Source organism: Sturnus vulgaris, chromosome 3, assembly GCF_052056855.1.
Source record: "Sturnus vulgaris isolate bStuVul1 chromosome 3, bStuVul1.hap1, whole genome shotgun sequence".
Lineage (NCBI taxonomy): Eukaryota > Metazoa > Chordata > Aves > Passeriformes > Sturnidae > Sturnus > Sturnus vulgaris.
The window spans coordinates 83,570,917-83,585,212 of NC_142245.1; the positions used below are offsets into that span (position 1 = coordinate 83,570,917).

Consider the following 14,296-nt stretch of genomic DNA (forward strand, 5'->3'; position numbering starts at 1 on the left):
TAGAAAATTTATCAAACGCAGCAGGTTTAGAGATGATACAACAGCAGAAGTAATGGACACACCAGAGGATTGTGCTACCATTCAGAATGATCTCAAAAGGCTGGAGAAACTGGCCAAAAGAAAACCTGAGTTGCTGCAACTAGAAGTGCAAAAAAATGCTTTGAGCAGGTTGTTATACTAGATAATTTCAAATGTTGTTTCCAACCTTTTCCATTCCATACTCTGACAACCATTCAGTGAATTCACTCTATTTAAATTAATCAACAGGAAGAATCATAGTTAAAATAATCAAATTGTGTAGGAAGAACTCAAAATTGTTAACTTATTCAGTTACTTCAAACTAAGTTTTTTTTTATAACTTATTCCAATAGGCAGAAATACTACTTACACTTTTAACTCTGTTATTCCACTGTCTCATATTTATCATACATAATCTGCTATAGTATTCTGTATTAAAGTTGTAGCTAGGCTTAGTAAAAAAGCTTTGATTAAATGATAAAGCTCCACAAAGAGTTATTGAAAACTGCAAGTTCAGCTAGAAGTTTAATAATCTGAAAACTCAAGAGACACTAGTACTAACTTTTAATGAAAGAATTAATTATAAAGATGAAACAGAGTCCAAACGATCTTGTTTCAAGACAATACACCCAGAGGTTTAATTGGGCTTTGCCAACTCAACTCTAGGAATGACATATGCCAAGGAATTCAAAACATACAAGATACATTTTCAAAGTCTGCACTATAATCATGCAACCTGGGATGTCATTGTCTGTGAGAAAGGAAAAACAAACATATTTGTCTTCTTCTTTTCTCATTTTTCTGCTCTATGAATTTGACTTCTCCCTATGTGAATTGTTATTGGAATCATGTGAAAATAATCCATTCTTATATAACCGGAAGCTAAACTGGAGTGGATTCAACAAGGTTATTTTCTAAAATTACTTTTAATTCTGTAATGTTGGTGCTACATGCATTTCAAATGTATACTTCAGCAGAAAAGAAATAATTCTACAAGATAGGCAATACAAATTGTGCTGCCATAAATTCTTCTGTAATAGTATATGTGTGCAAGTGTGCATTGACAATTGTGGTTCAACTCAGCAGAGGTATCTGGTTACCTGCATCTCATACAAGTTCAAGACTGCAACCAGCAATATCTCAACCCTTAATCTAATCAAGCCATAGAAATAATATATCCTGCCTGAGAACACTTGAGCTTCTTTCAGGAATATCTCCAACTTCAGCAAAATGTTCCTCTGCTGTGCAAATCCTGGACATCCAAGCCTTACACCAATACAGCAACTGATATAACTAACATGCAGATCTAAACACACTTAGCTGCTGGTCCCTTTCTCCCTCACGACAGACCTAGTCCAGTATCCCATTCCCATATGTCCAAAGCCCCTATGAGTCCCAATAAACTCACTCTGACACTTAGGCCCACCAATATATCAGCCACACCGAATCAGTTGTGGGCTGAGGTTGTATCATCAGTGCCGACCTAAAACTGAACCCCAGATCCCTAAGTCCTCAGCAAAACCACCTTAAATCTATCTCTGATACCTTCTACAAAGATGTTCAGCTTTAGCTCATCCCAACCTATCTCCCTAAATTAAATTTACACCAGAAATGCTGTCAATGTAGCAATGAACAGGAGGTGCTGCTAAAACGCACTTTCCCCTATGGGCATAGAATTAATAGTGGTTTTCTGTCCTCTCAGATCAAGCTTTAACCAGCCAGGGAAAGTGCTGTCACCCAAAATATATACTAAGTTTAAAATATGCTATGGAACCAGATTTCATCTTCCACATGTCTCAGCCATGCAAACCATTATTCCAATCTTAGCTACAAAGCAAACTCTCTGCAGGTAATACTTTTCATCCCAGATATAAACCTACTCTGTTAATAAGCTCTGCATCAGTTAAATCCATGAGAGACAAATTCTGCTTTGTTTCAGAGACAAACTTGGGACAGCAGCTCCTTCCGACTGCAGCGGCAGCACTTGAACATTTTAGAAAGCACCAAACAAACATCAGTTAATCTTCCTGGTCTTTAAAATAGTGATGGTTATGCATAAGCTCTACAGGTAGATAAATACAGATTTAAATGTGTTATTAGCAAAACCAAATGAAACGAACAAAGGAACTTCCAAGGGGGCAAGTTGATGTTCTAAGCCACTATGTACAGATCCATCATATGTGTTTAGAGAGAGATGTGCGTGCAAAGCTAAGAAATCCAAGATATTGATGTGTTCTGTAAAATGAAAAGAATGTTTTGAAAGAAAGATGATTCTGATTTATGATTCTACACTAGCATCCTCTGTAATTCCATAGTTTCCATTTACATTTTACTATATTTATCTAAGGTTTTAAAGATAGTTTTAATCATAAGCTGTAGTTACTCTTTAAACAAAAAAATCATTTTTACCACTGATTCTCAGTTAGAAATTCTAGGACTACAACTCTTTACTTTTCAAGTTTATGAAGATGTGGAATACTAAAGTAGCAAATAGACTGCAAAAAGCCACTGACACAGGAACTATGCATTTATAACAAAATAAAAAAGCATTTAGTGAAACTGTGTTAAAAGCATGCATAATGAAGACGTTAAACAATTCTCCAAAAGCCAAAGGTAAATCTGTAACAAAATCTCTTCCTTTTCCTGGGAATTTAACTTTTAAAAACACATATGGTATATATGCTATTCACATAGACAGCTGCAATACCCAAAAAGCATTAAGGAAGCAGTGCTCAATTTTCTGTAACATCATTCCATTTTGAAAATCATTGTATGCAGGAAGGCTCAGTGAGGAAGGGAGCTTAACAGGAACATTAACACGATCTATTGGAAGACATAGATTTAAGTAAAAATCAAATGGTCTTCCAGACTAGCAGGTATACCACACATGCCACAAAAATCTGATTCTTTCAGGCATGCAAAAGAACTAAATGAGCTGTAAAGAAAGCAATAGGAAAAGGTTAGCATTAACACTGAGAATAAGGAAGCAAAAGCAGCATCAACCCACGTTTTGAAAAAGAAGGTGCAATGAAAGCTTAACTGCACCAGAAATTCAAATAGGAATTTCATTTCATTTATAATCATGTTATTTTTTGGTTTTTTGGGTTTTGGCTTCTTGGGATTTTTTAGTTCTGCTTTGGTTTTTTTTAAAGCCTAAATTTTGCGCACAGTTTGAAACAAGAACATTATCGGAAATATTACTTAGTAACTTTTTGAGATATAGTATATTTCGGTATCTTTAATTAAGCATTTTTCCTTTTCCTGTATTATGTTTCCATGAATGATATGATTCACCGATATTAAGGGTAATAATACCCTAGTCAACAGAGTTCACCTCATGTAATCGATATTTGCTTCTTCGGTTTCCAAACACACCTGAGGTTTTCTGATTACATGTCATCCTCAATTTTGCCAAGCACCTAAGTGAGTCAAAGCCCTTCTACCTTTTAGTTCTTTAGGAAACTTCTAAACTCCTTTCTCCTTAATGCTATCATTTCAAGATAATATGAGAGGTAAGAGAAAACCGCATGAACCATTTGTCATTTTCCAGTTCTGTCTGACATGTAAGCATCTTAAAATCTAATCTCTAATAGGAGATGACATATGCAGCAAAAGCAGGTATGAACTTCACAGGTGTATGGCACTCTTTTGGCATATACCAAGTTTTTCATTTCTGCCTTTCAGGGAAGAGATTTACATGTTCCCAAATCTGTATCTTCACACTAGGTATATAACAAAAAAAAATGCAGATCCACTAACTATTCTATCCATCCATTATTTCCTTTGTCATCAGCAGGATCAGCAGTTGCACAGAATAAAAATTACATTACATTTATTCAGAGCACTATTTTGCAACATCTTTAACAATTCACAATTTGAAATATGCTACAATTTCTGCTTACAAGCATAACAAGGACAGAAATGACATCTTAAGGATGAACAGATGTCCAAATGCAAGTTAAATTATATTCATAAGGTCCATATAACACCAATCTTTTTTTTTCTTACCTCAGTGAAGTATTATTCATCTGATGCATCAGTAAAAGTCAACAGTAGAAATTACAAAAAGCCATTTGGTAGCCATTTTAGTACCTCGAAAAACAGTACACTGCAGCTTCTCTAGCTGTATAATATTTTCAGCCATTTTTTTCTTCTGAACTATTTTAGCCATTTCTACCACAACTGGGAAAAAAAAGTATAGCTTTTTTTTTTTTTTAACACATAAAAAAACTTTATTACAATGCATATAAACTTATGTTTGAAGAGATCAGACAAACTGCATAAATGAAGTAAACTTCTTGGAAAGAGGAGCTTTTCTGAAGAATTCTTTACATTATATCAGACACACTTGCCTTTGGAATAAAGCATGTGGTTCATACCACACCTGCCCACAGCAACCATTGGATACAGAATGGATGCATGGAGAAAGGCTTATGAAGACAAGCTCTGACATTAACAGCTCAGCTCTCAGCACTTTAAACCTTTTGATCATCTAGCTGAACTCAGCTACAGAAAAACTCCATTTCCCCTGATGAACTGATTACCGACTGAGCTAGTCCAACTTGACATTCACAATGTCTCTAATTTTCAGGCCAGCTAGGAAAAAAACCAGCTCTCCAGCCACAGGAACACTTCAGCCCTTCATTTGCTTCCATATAGAGCAGTTCCTGTGCAGTTTGACATTCCAGTGACATGACTATTAGCTACACAGTGCTGAACAGCAATGAAAATCTCCAGAAATACTAAAAATCAGAGTGCTTCTGTGTTCCCCTTGGTTATTTTTCCGCCTCAATACATGGCCTGGAGCATAGGTTTTAGGAGTCTTCCTGTTTAGAGGCACATACATCAGACACTGTAGCTGAATGCATCTTACAAGAAGCTTCAATCCACATATCCTAACCATCCATCATCATCAGTCATCAGCCTCTTGTAGACACTAATAGAATTTGAATACCTGCTAACTAAGTTAACTTATTAATTACAGTAACTAAAATATAACTTGTTCCAAACATCTCATAAAGTCACTTACATAAGTTTGTCAGTGTAAAGACAGAAGTATGCTTTGCATGACTGCCTGTTACAACGTTCTGCAGGATCAGGTCTTCCCTCAAATAACTTGCCCAGATCTTTTGCCCAGAACATCCAAAAAGACTTTTTTTTTGTAGAGATATTATGGGATTTTCATCCTGTAACTTTGGAATTTTACAACATAAATATCTGCATTTCATGTTATCAAATGTCCTTTCTCATAGCCAGAAGAAAGAAGCAAACAGCTCTAGGACCAATTATCCTAATTAAGTACAAGAACATAGGTTGGACAAGAAATTACTTTTCCCCTGCCTTGACTAAAATGCAAAGTTAAAGTAAGAAAGTAAGATGGCAATATCATAGAAATGTGAATTCAAGTGAGACAAGTCCCACCTTATGTCTAATTCCTTTGGTTCTTTTGAGTCAAAGCTGTTTTGTTGTAATGAGCCCAATTCTCAAGAATTTATGTAAATTCAGCAAAGCCTTGCCTGACTATCTATCTTCATGTTGGCAAATTTTTACTTATGCTTAGCTGCTTGGTTGACTTACACGAAACAGACAGCAAAGTCTACTACATACACCTAAACTAAAGAGGATTAATCTCATCCTTTATGTCCTGTCATTCACTTCAGGTGAGAAGTCAGCAACCACATCTGAATTTGGACATGATACTTACATATAATATTGAGAATTACATATAAATTGGTGTTTTGATTACAAAACCCCAAACAAACAGCTATTCAGTGTAGAGATTTTGTGACAAAACTATTTTTTAAAAAGTAAAAATGGTATATAGAAAGTAACGTGATATAAAACTTGGCTAATGCTATCCAAGCTATGCATCAGCAATTACTGAATAACAGAGCTTTCCAAAACTTCATAGTATGTCTTTCTTTCCTATTTCAAAATCTGTTTTCTGGTTTTTAATTTTCATTTTCAGAATTCTTGGAATTAACACCAGGGGCATTAGAAATGAGCCATAAACCCAGTAAACCACTATGTGCTTTCCATTTCTGGCCCACTGTCTTTGAAAGTTGTCATAAAGGAAGATCTGCTATCATGAGAGTAGCTTAACATTTGAAAAATAATCCATCTTCCACAGTATCTGAAATCTTCCATTCTGAAATCTTAGTATCTTACAATTCTATCTGTTCTGCAGTAGGAATCCAACTGCAGATCAGAAAATTTCAATTTCATAGTAAGTTAAGGTTCAATTACAGTATTCTTATAAATTGTATTTATGAAGCATGAAAGTTTCCTATTATAGATAAAACTCAAAAGCCCATATACAACATCTGTAAAAATAAAGAGATCCAATTGAGTTTATATTAATATGCTTTTTCCTAGAATTCAGCATGCTGGCAGCAGCAAAGCACATAAGTAGGAGCTTTAGTTTGAGCCCATGATGAAGTACTTAAATGAATTAAAGCAAATTACTAACTTACTAGAGAGTTTAGTAATATAAAACTCAACTGTGTGGAAAATCAGGATAACTACACTGTTTTACATGCTCCTTAATTACTTTTAGTTTCCATATTAATATGTGGAAATACTGTATACGAAATCATATGATTCATGTATTTGACATTAATTTGCCATATTGTAAGATTAAAGGATTTAACCAATTAGACAACAATATAAAAATATTCAGAGTAATCTCTCTACTTTTCTATTGTAATTTAGTAGAAACACTCTCCAGTAGACAACCTGATATTTTAATTTGCAAAGCAAGGGGCACAGATAGTGCCTTAGAACTGTGGGTCATAGACTGATAAGCTTGTTCCAAGATGGCACAGTTACAAACTCTCTAAAATCAATCAGAATTCTAAAGTAAAATATTTTCAATATTTATCAAAGATGTATACCTGCAAGGGGTTGAGCTGAGCACACTTCCTACTGAAGACACGATGGAATACAGAGTTGCATATTCTTGAATTCATGCATTTGACAAATTATTTGGAACTTAGCTCAAGTCTTAATGAGGAAGTTAAAATAGAAATGTTGAGCTATCTAGATGATTCAGTTGGAAAAATTAAAAGGAATGTTGTTTTTATTCCAAGTCAGTGTTGAAAAACATCTTCAATTAAAAAAAATTATTACTATGAAAAATAAAACAGAAATTTGCTTGGATGAATAAGCTATTCTTTCAATTTCTGTTTTCCATCAAATGTTCAAAAGTTAATTGCAAACTAACCTGGATACATGCCTTAGATAATTCTTTATTTCTCCTATCTGCCAACAATAATAAAACTAACAAAATACAAAGCAAAACAAACCTCATGTATTTCCACACCTCTAATCATGATTCAGAGTCTCTAATTTGATTGTTTTAAATGGGAGATATTCTTTGCAATTAACAGTTGTTTTGCTTAAGTAACAAAAGACAATTAGGATGCTTGTCAGCTAATGAAGTTTGATTAGATGAAGTATTATCTTTCTTCAAACTCTAATTTAAGTATTTATGAATAGGTTTCGTTTTAAGCTGGCATTTTGTTTATTTCAAACTGATACTGTACCATTAGATTTGATTATAAAACAAGAAAAAATACCCTTTTTAGAATTTTGCCTACCAGAAGTCATGCCACACAAATTCAGAAACATCTGGAAGCAGGTCCATAAATCAGAATTAGAGTCCTATTGTGATAGATTTCCAGAATATTATCACATACAGAATATACGAGGGTTTGTAAATGAACGCAATACATCTAGTTGGACTAAATACAAGAATACATGAACTTTAAAAACACGGACTTCACCACAAGCTAAGCAAACCACAACTTAGTTTACTTTCCCTACATATACTGAAGCTTTTCAAAGTCCAACAGAGTGTCAGCTCCAGATTGACAGAGGCCCAGCTCCTGAGACTTCACCAAAAATGAAATTAATAAAAATGATTACAGTATGGCAAGGTCAAGCAGGTCCATAGTTACTAACTGCAAAGCACAATGCTCAGTATGAGCTTGACATCACTGTAAGAACTTCTGTGTTGCCACTGGCAAAACTCTGAAAAGAAAGATGACTAATTCTGTTAAATAGGTGGGATTTAATAAGGTAAAAATGAACAACTTCTTTAAACTTAAAAAAAATAATTATTGTTTTTAATTATGCACTTCCCTATCCTTACAAATATTAAAATTCTGTTGACTTTTGGTAGCCATCAATAAATCTGGTATGCTAATAGTGGCCTAAAATAAGACACAGCTCATTGTCTAATTCTTTTAAAACTAGCATTTTCAGAATATGATTCAAGTATACTAGAAATTTGGATTAGCAATTATATACTCCCTCTCCAACAGTCCAAACTTACTACTACATCATATCCTAGAGAGGAAAAAGAATAAAGTTAAATGTTGCTTGAGCAACATTTAAGCCTTTTGTTAAATTAGATCATTGCAAAATAAATCCATGGTGAATGTTTTTTATATGTATCCATAAATTTATTTTCCACCAAATAGAAAGTTTTTAGGATAGTGTAAAATCAAGTTGCAATCCCAAATGAAGCCAAACATTTTGCATGAAATACATACCAATACATACAAATACATGAAAAATCTATGAAACCCCTATTTATTCCATATATCTCTTTTTCAAATGTTAAATAACATCCATTCTCTTTCTCTCTTTCCTCTATAGTTTACTAAAAACATTTAATTTAAGAATAAATTTTATCAGAAGTTCTATTCGGCTCTTTACCTCCTACTCATTATAACAAACTAAATACAATAGTATGTGCTGGATTACTTTCACATCATGAAAATTAATTATTTGAAATAATAATAATGTGAAACATGAAATCTAATTCTGAAATAAAATAAAGCAGCTGACTTTCCAGTTTTACATGAGCTAGAGAAAGAATACCAAAGTGGTATTGTGTGTTCAGCTGAATACCAAAGATGTATTGCCTGCATAGTCAACAAAGTCTTCTCACTCATTATTTCAAGTATTTTGCAAATTATATAGTATGATCTAAAAACCTATACAGTCTATTTATTATCCAGTCTGATAATTTTACCTTCTCATATGGAATTTTCTCTTACTTTATGCCTCTCTTTTTGAATTTGCTGTTTAAGGTAGCTTCTAGCATTTTCTGGGCCCTTAAATCTGAATATTCTATAGAATGATTTTATTTTTACATTTTAAGAAACAAATAAATACAGCCAAAACACTACCCAACACCACCCTTTGGCCTTTCATGAAAAGAAAAGATGACAGTACCTGGTGAGCCTGCAACAACTGCTCAGCAAACTGACGGACTTCTGATAGGAGAAGTGATATTAAAGAATTTCTTAGTATGTTGTTCCTTCCTAGCAAACCAAGCATTTGTGATACAGAATTCAGTGCCTGAAACTAAAGAGAAATAACAGTAAGTTTAATCTTTCAAAATGCATCTTAATCTTTTTTATCCCAAACGATTACTTTAAGTAGAAATGAGATTTACATTTTAAAATGTTAAAGAAAAAAAAAAGACCAATTCAAAATTTTAGAGTTTAAAATTCTATTGATTACAGACATATGAGATCTAGAAGAAATCGGCATCCATCCTCACAAGATTAAAACTACAGGAAACTGTCACATGAACAAACTCCAAAAGTGAGAACTCCCCAGGACACCACTTTTCAGCATTAGATGTCAACATACTCATCTCCTCACATAGAAAATTGGTGACTACCCGGTACATACAGTTCTTCTGCTTTTCACAGCTAGACAAACGAATGAACAAATTCTTTGAAATTCAAACATGTAAGCTGAGAGCTGTACTAGGGTGTTCTATCAACACAGTTATCAGGAAAAGACTTGATTAAATGCTAACTAATAGAAGGCACACTATGTATTTGTATGTACTTTTAAATTCAAACAATTCACTTTCATATGGTTCTTTAACAAAGCATTTCTCCTGAACCACAAGAGAAGTGGTGTAGACTTACATGAGAATTATGTCAGTAATTTTTTTTGCCACAGCTCCTTCTACTAAAAAAAAACCCACTGTTTTCTTCTCTGAAATTGAAATAAATAGCTATTATGTAATGAAGCATACTGCTCTACAAAGTACACAGTATTTTTCTATATGTAAATATACTGGAGTTATTTCAAAGGAAAAAGAAGTAAATTAAATACAATTACTCTAGCTTTTATTTTTATATAAATGCATATCCTCTACAACATTAATATTCAGTAACTCTTTGTAAATGAATATTTTTGACTGATAAAAGGATATTCTTACACGAATTTGCATGACTTAGAATAACTATAATGTCTTAACCACTGAAAACAGATCACTGCACCCCATTAACAATCTAGACTATACCTCCAGCCAACTCACATGTGCATACACGTGCAGATATATATATATATAAACATATATATGAATAAAAATACTTGCCTGCCATTTACAAGTTTGCATTGGATGAATCCTGCTAGAAAACTTTTCCAAACACACAAAAGGTAGGAAGGTGTTCCAGGAGCAATCAGCAGGATTTTATTTAGGGGAAACATTTACCTTGACTTTACCATGGTATTCAACACTGTCTCTTGGAAAATTGTCACTGATCAAATTTTGGGCTAGGTAAGCAGACAGCAAGATTGACTGAAATCTTATACTGTAAAACCCATTAATTAGGTAGCTTTGCATTTACAGTTCTTGCTTGACTGCCTGCTCACCACTTGATGCATTGCCTATTTACCAGCCTCCTCCAGCTGAAGAGCTGGATCAGCTTGGTTACCATCTGCCCAACATGAGACTCCTATGGACAGTCAGAACAATCCAACTTTAATAAAACTTTGCCCTCAATCATCTCACTTCTGCATGTAATCCCAAAACAAATATCAAAAGACATCTACAAAAGACACACAAATCTCAAGTTCAGAATCAAATCTGCATGTAGACAGAGATACAAAGTAAACTCCTCCTATTAAAAAGAATTAATAAATTGTACACATACAGCTTTGCAAACCTGTGTAATTAAAATCATTCCTCAACATATACACCAAAGAGTCTGCAAATATGAAATGTGAATGAAGATGTGATAAAAATAGGCATAATGTAATGTATGCACCTACCTGTGTTTTGAGGATGTATTAATTGAGACTTTCATATACAGGAAATATATATCCTTTCAAACAAAACAATGACTCCTCTTTCTAAAAAGAAATTAGGAATTACAATTTCTTAAGTGTATTCCACAGTATCTACAAGAAACAAGTTTGTAACACCTGGATAGTTCTGCCTTGACAGCACACATGTTCCCAACGGTACAACTGCTTCAACTCGAGGTTTAAAAAAGGCTTAAAAAATAGCACATTTTTCAGTAAAGTTGTATTTTATTTCTTTTAATAAATTAATGAAGGATACAAAAATTACAGTTCTATATTTTCAGAGCATAAAATTGAGTATACTTGCTAATTTGCCTTTGGTGAGCAAGCAAACTAGGCAATCCAGAGCAGTTTTTCAAGATAACCTCTCCCAAAGATCACAGTAAAACATCAATATTATTGTTCTTGTTTAATCTCTCTTCTATTTGCTTATATAATTTTTTGACAGATAATGAAGCAATGAAATTTTTTGTGCAATTATTAATGCTAGCAGGTGGGATTTAACTAAAATAGGATCTTTCACAAAATTTCTGTACCTTTTATGGTTTGGCAAGAGTTGTCATTTTCTATTTGGAGTTTTAGAGGACTAGATAACAGAGGACCTTGAAATTTAAAGCCTTAGTCTCTACTAAGAGAAGTAAATAGGTATTCTGTATTTTGTAATGATGCCACTTAGGGTACTTGAGATATGGGTATGATTGGCACCAAAAAATCCCACTGGTGAATTTATTAATATTTAATAAATATCCTTATTAAATGTATCCTTATAATTAAAATATTTCACAGTAACATATTATAGAAAATATAATTCTATTTCATAAATATTAATACTGATTTTTTAAATCCTGCTGATTTATTAAAAGCATTGGTTTTACATTGTATCTTGGTGGAACTATTACATTCCTATAAGAATATTTTAAGAAAATAAAAGACAACAAAGAAGGATAAAGTAATGCTCATAGACTGTAGGCATTAAATGCATGCAGAACAAATTTATAGCATATAAGCAATAAACCTGCAAATAGCAAACAAAAGTAAGACTTTTTTGTACAGCAATGTTGATGTATTGCTAATTATACTCTGGAAACATTCAAACTAAAAAAAAAAAAATCGAATAGTATGCAGTTTCATTAAAGATAAAAGCTTATTTTCAGCTCTCAAATCTATCCAATGCTAAAAAGAAACAGAAATCTTTTAATCCCTTGGGCTTATTTAATGTTGTAGATGAAATAAAACCAATGCATTTCTGGAATCCTCAGGTAAAAGAAGTCAGAAAATTAGATTATAAAAAATATACCATCAGAAACAAGAAATAATGGAGGCTGGTTCACTGTTCAGGTTCTGGATTACCTCTCCCTAGCCCTCCTCCCACACCCCAGGCTCTACTGTCTTCCCATGTTATTCAGGATGCAGAGCAAGAGAGGGCAGTGCTGTGACAGCAGCTGGGAAAGATGTGTGGATTGTCGACACATCATTGCCAAAATGAATATATTATGTCAATGTTCAGCTTATCTCAGGCATACTAACTTGATCTCTCCTTCACCCAGCTACAGATTTTAAAGCCTACTTGAAGGTATTAATGACCTTTCACTTCTTTCCAAGTGATTTCAAGCTGGCTATCAAAACTTACTCACAGAGGAAATGACTGATAACTAAAGCAGACAGCACACTCCTGTGAGCTCTGTTTCCCAGGAAACAGCATAAATAATTTACAAATTAGTTTTTTAGAACTAATTTATCAGCATGTTAGGTTTTATTTAATAGTGGATATCTAAAATTTGTGAGTTTAATTCCTTCATGAAGTTGTGTGATTCACTACACCATGCAACTATGATAACTGCACCTTACTTTCTGTTTTGCTAATTTACAGGTTTTGTCCCAAGTAACAGCTCTGTTTCCCAATAAACTGACATATTTGGCAATACAGGACAGGCAAGTAATTATTGCAGGTATCCTTAAATTGCGAGGTGTTACTAACAAAACTACTTTCATCTTTGATTTCACATTACCCTTGCCCATTTACTCCAACCTGACTTCCACTCCTAATCATCAATGCCAGTTGAAAAGTTCACTTTTATACAGAGAACATTAGCACTCCTTTTCTTATCATTGCATTGCTTCCTTTGTTAACTGATGGTTCTCGCATATCTCTCTCTTCCTGTTTATATGCCAATACTTCTTCTATCTATCAGTCTCAAGAAATGAAAGATATTATTTCAGCTCTGCTCTGTAGGCCACATCTCAAGCCCTTACTCTGCCCTTACCTTTTCATAGAATCATACAATCGTGGAACATAAAGGTTGGAAGGGACTTTAAAGATCATCTACTCCCAACCCTCTCTGCCATGGGCAGAAACATATCCCATTAGACCAGGCTGCTCAACCATCCTGCTTATCCAGCTTCACCTTGAACACCGCCAGGCTTAGCACATCCCCAGCTGATCAGGGCAACCTGTTCCAGTATCTTACTGCCCTCATAGTAGAGAATTTCTTAACACCTAAAATTCCCCTCTTTCATAATCTTGTTCATGCTTTTCTCCACTCTTCTTAACCTAATATTCCCCACTAGAACCATCAGTTGGCTTCACTGCTGCAGGCTGTCAGTATCAGGCTTGTCCCTGGCAAGCTGTGGGGTGATATGCAAATATTAGAGCCATGGAATGCTAGTGAGGATCCTCTGCTGCTGATTCTGAAATGTGCTAGCTGCACTGAAACACACCTGCAGTCTCAGGGACATGAGCCAGGGAATCCTGAGGTAACAGAAGCCAACAGGGAAACTCCAGGGAGGAAAATGTCTCAAAGGAATGAACAGGTGTTCCTCCAGGAAGGTGACATGGCTGACAACTCAACTGAGGTGCCTTCACACCAATGCACACAGCATGGGCAAAAACTGGAGGAGCTGGAAGCCACTGTGCAGCTAGAAAGCTACAACCTTGTTGCCATTACTGAAGCTCAGTGTGACAAATCCCACAATTAGACCATGATTATTGAAGGCTAAAAAGTGTTCAGAATAGTCAAGGGAAGAAGGACAAGTGGAGGATTGCCCTCTGCATCCAGAGCTGGATTGAGTGTGGAAAGTTGTCTTGGAAGAACAACCATGAACAACTTGAAAGCCTGTGGGCAGGAATGAGAGACTGAGGCAACAAAGGGACCCTTGTGAC

The 14,296-nt window shown here is 34.4% G+C and overlaps 1 protein-coding gene across 4 annotated transcripts in view; it reads right to left on the reverse strand.

The window, feature by feature from the left end:
• MEI4 (meiotic double-stranded break formation protein 4) overlaps positions 1 to 14,296 on the reverse strand; it is a 165,854-nt gene that overhangs the window by 28,538 nt on the left and 123,020 nt on the right. For all 4 annotated transcript variants that reach the window (XM_088162135.1, XM_088162134.1, XM_088162133.1 and 1 more), the window contains one exon: positions 9,262 to 9,393. In XM_088162135.1, the coding sequence (XP_088018261.1) occupies positions 9,262 to 9,393 (132 nt within the window). The remainder of the gene's footprint in view (positions 1 to 9,261; positions 9,394 to 14,296) is intronic.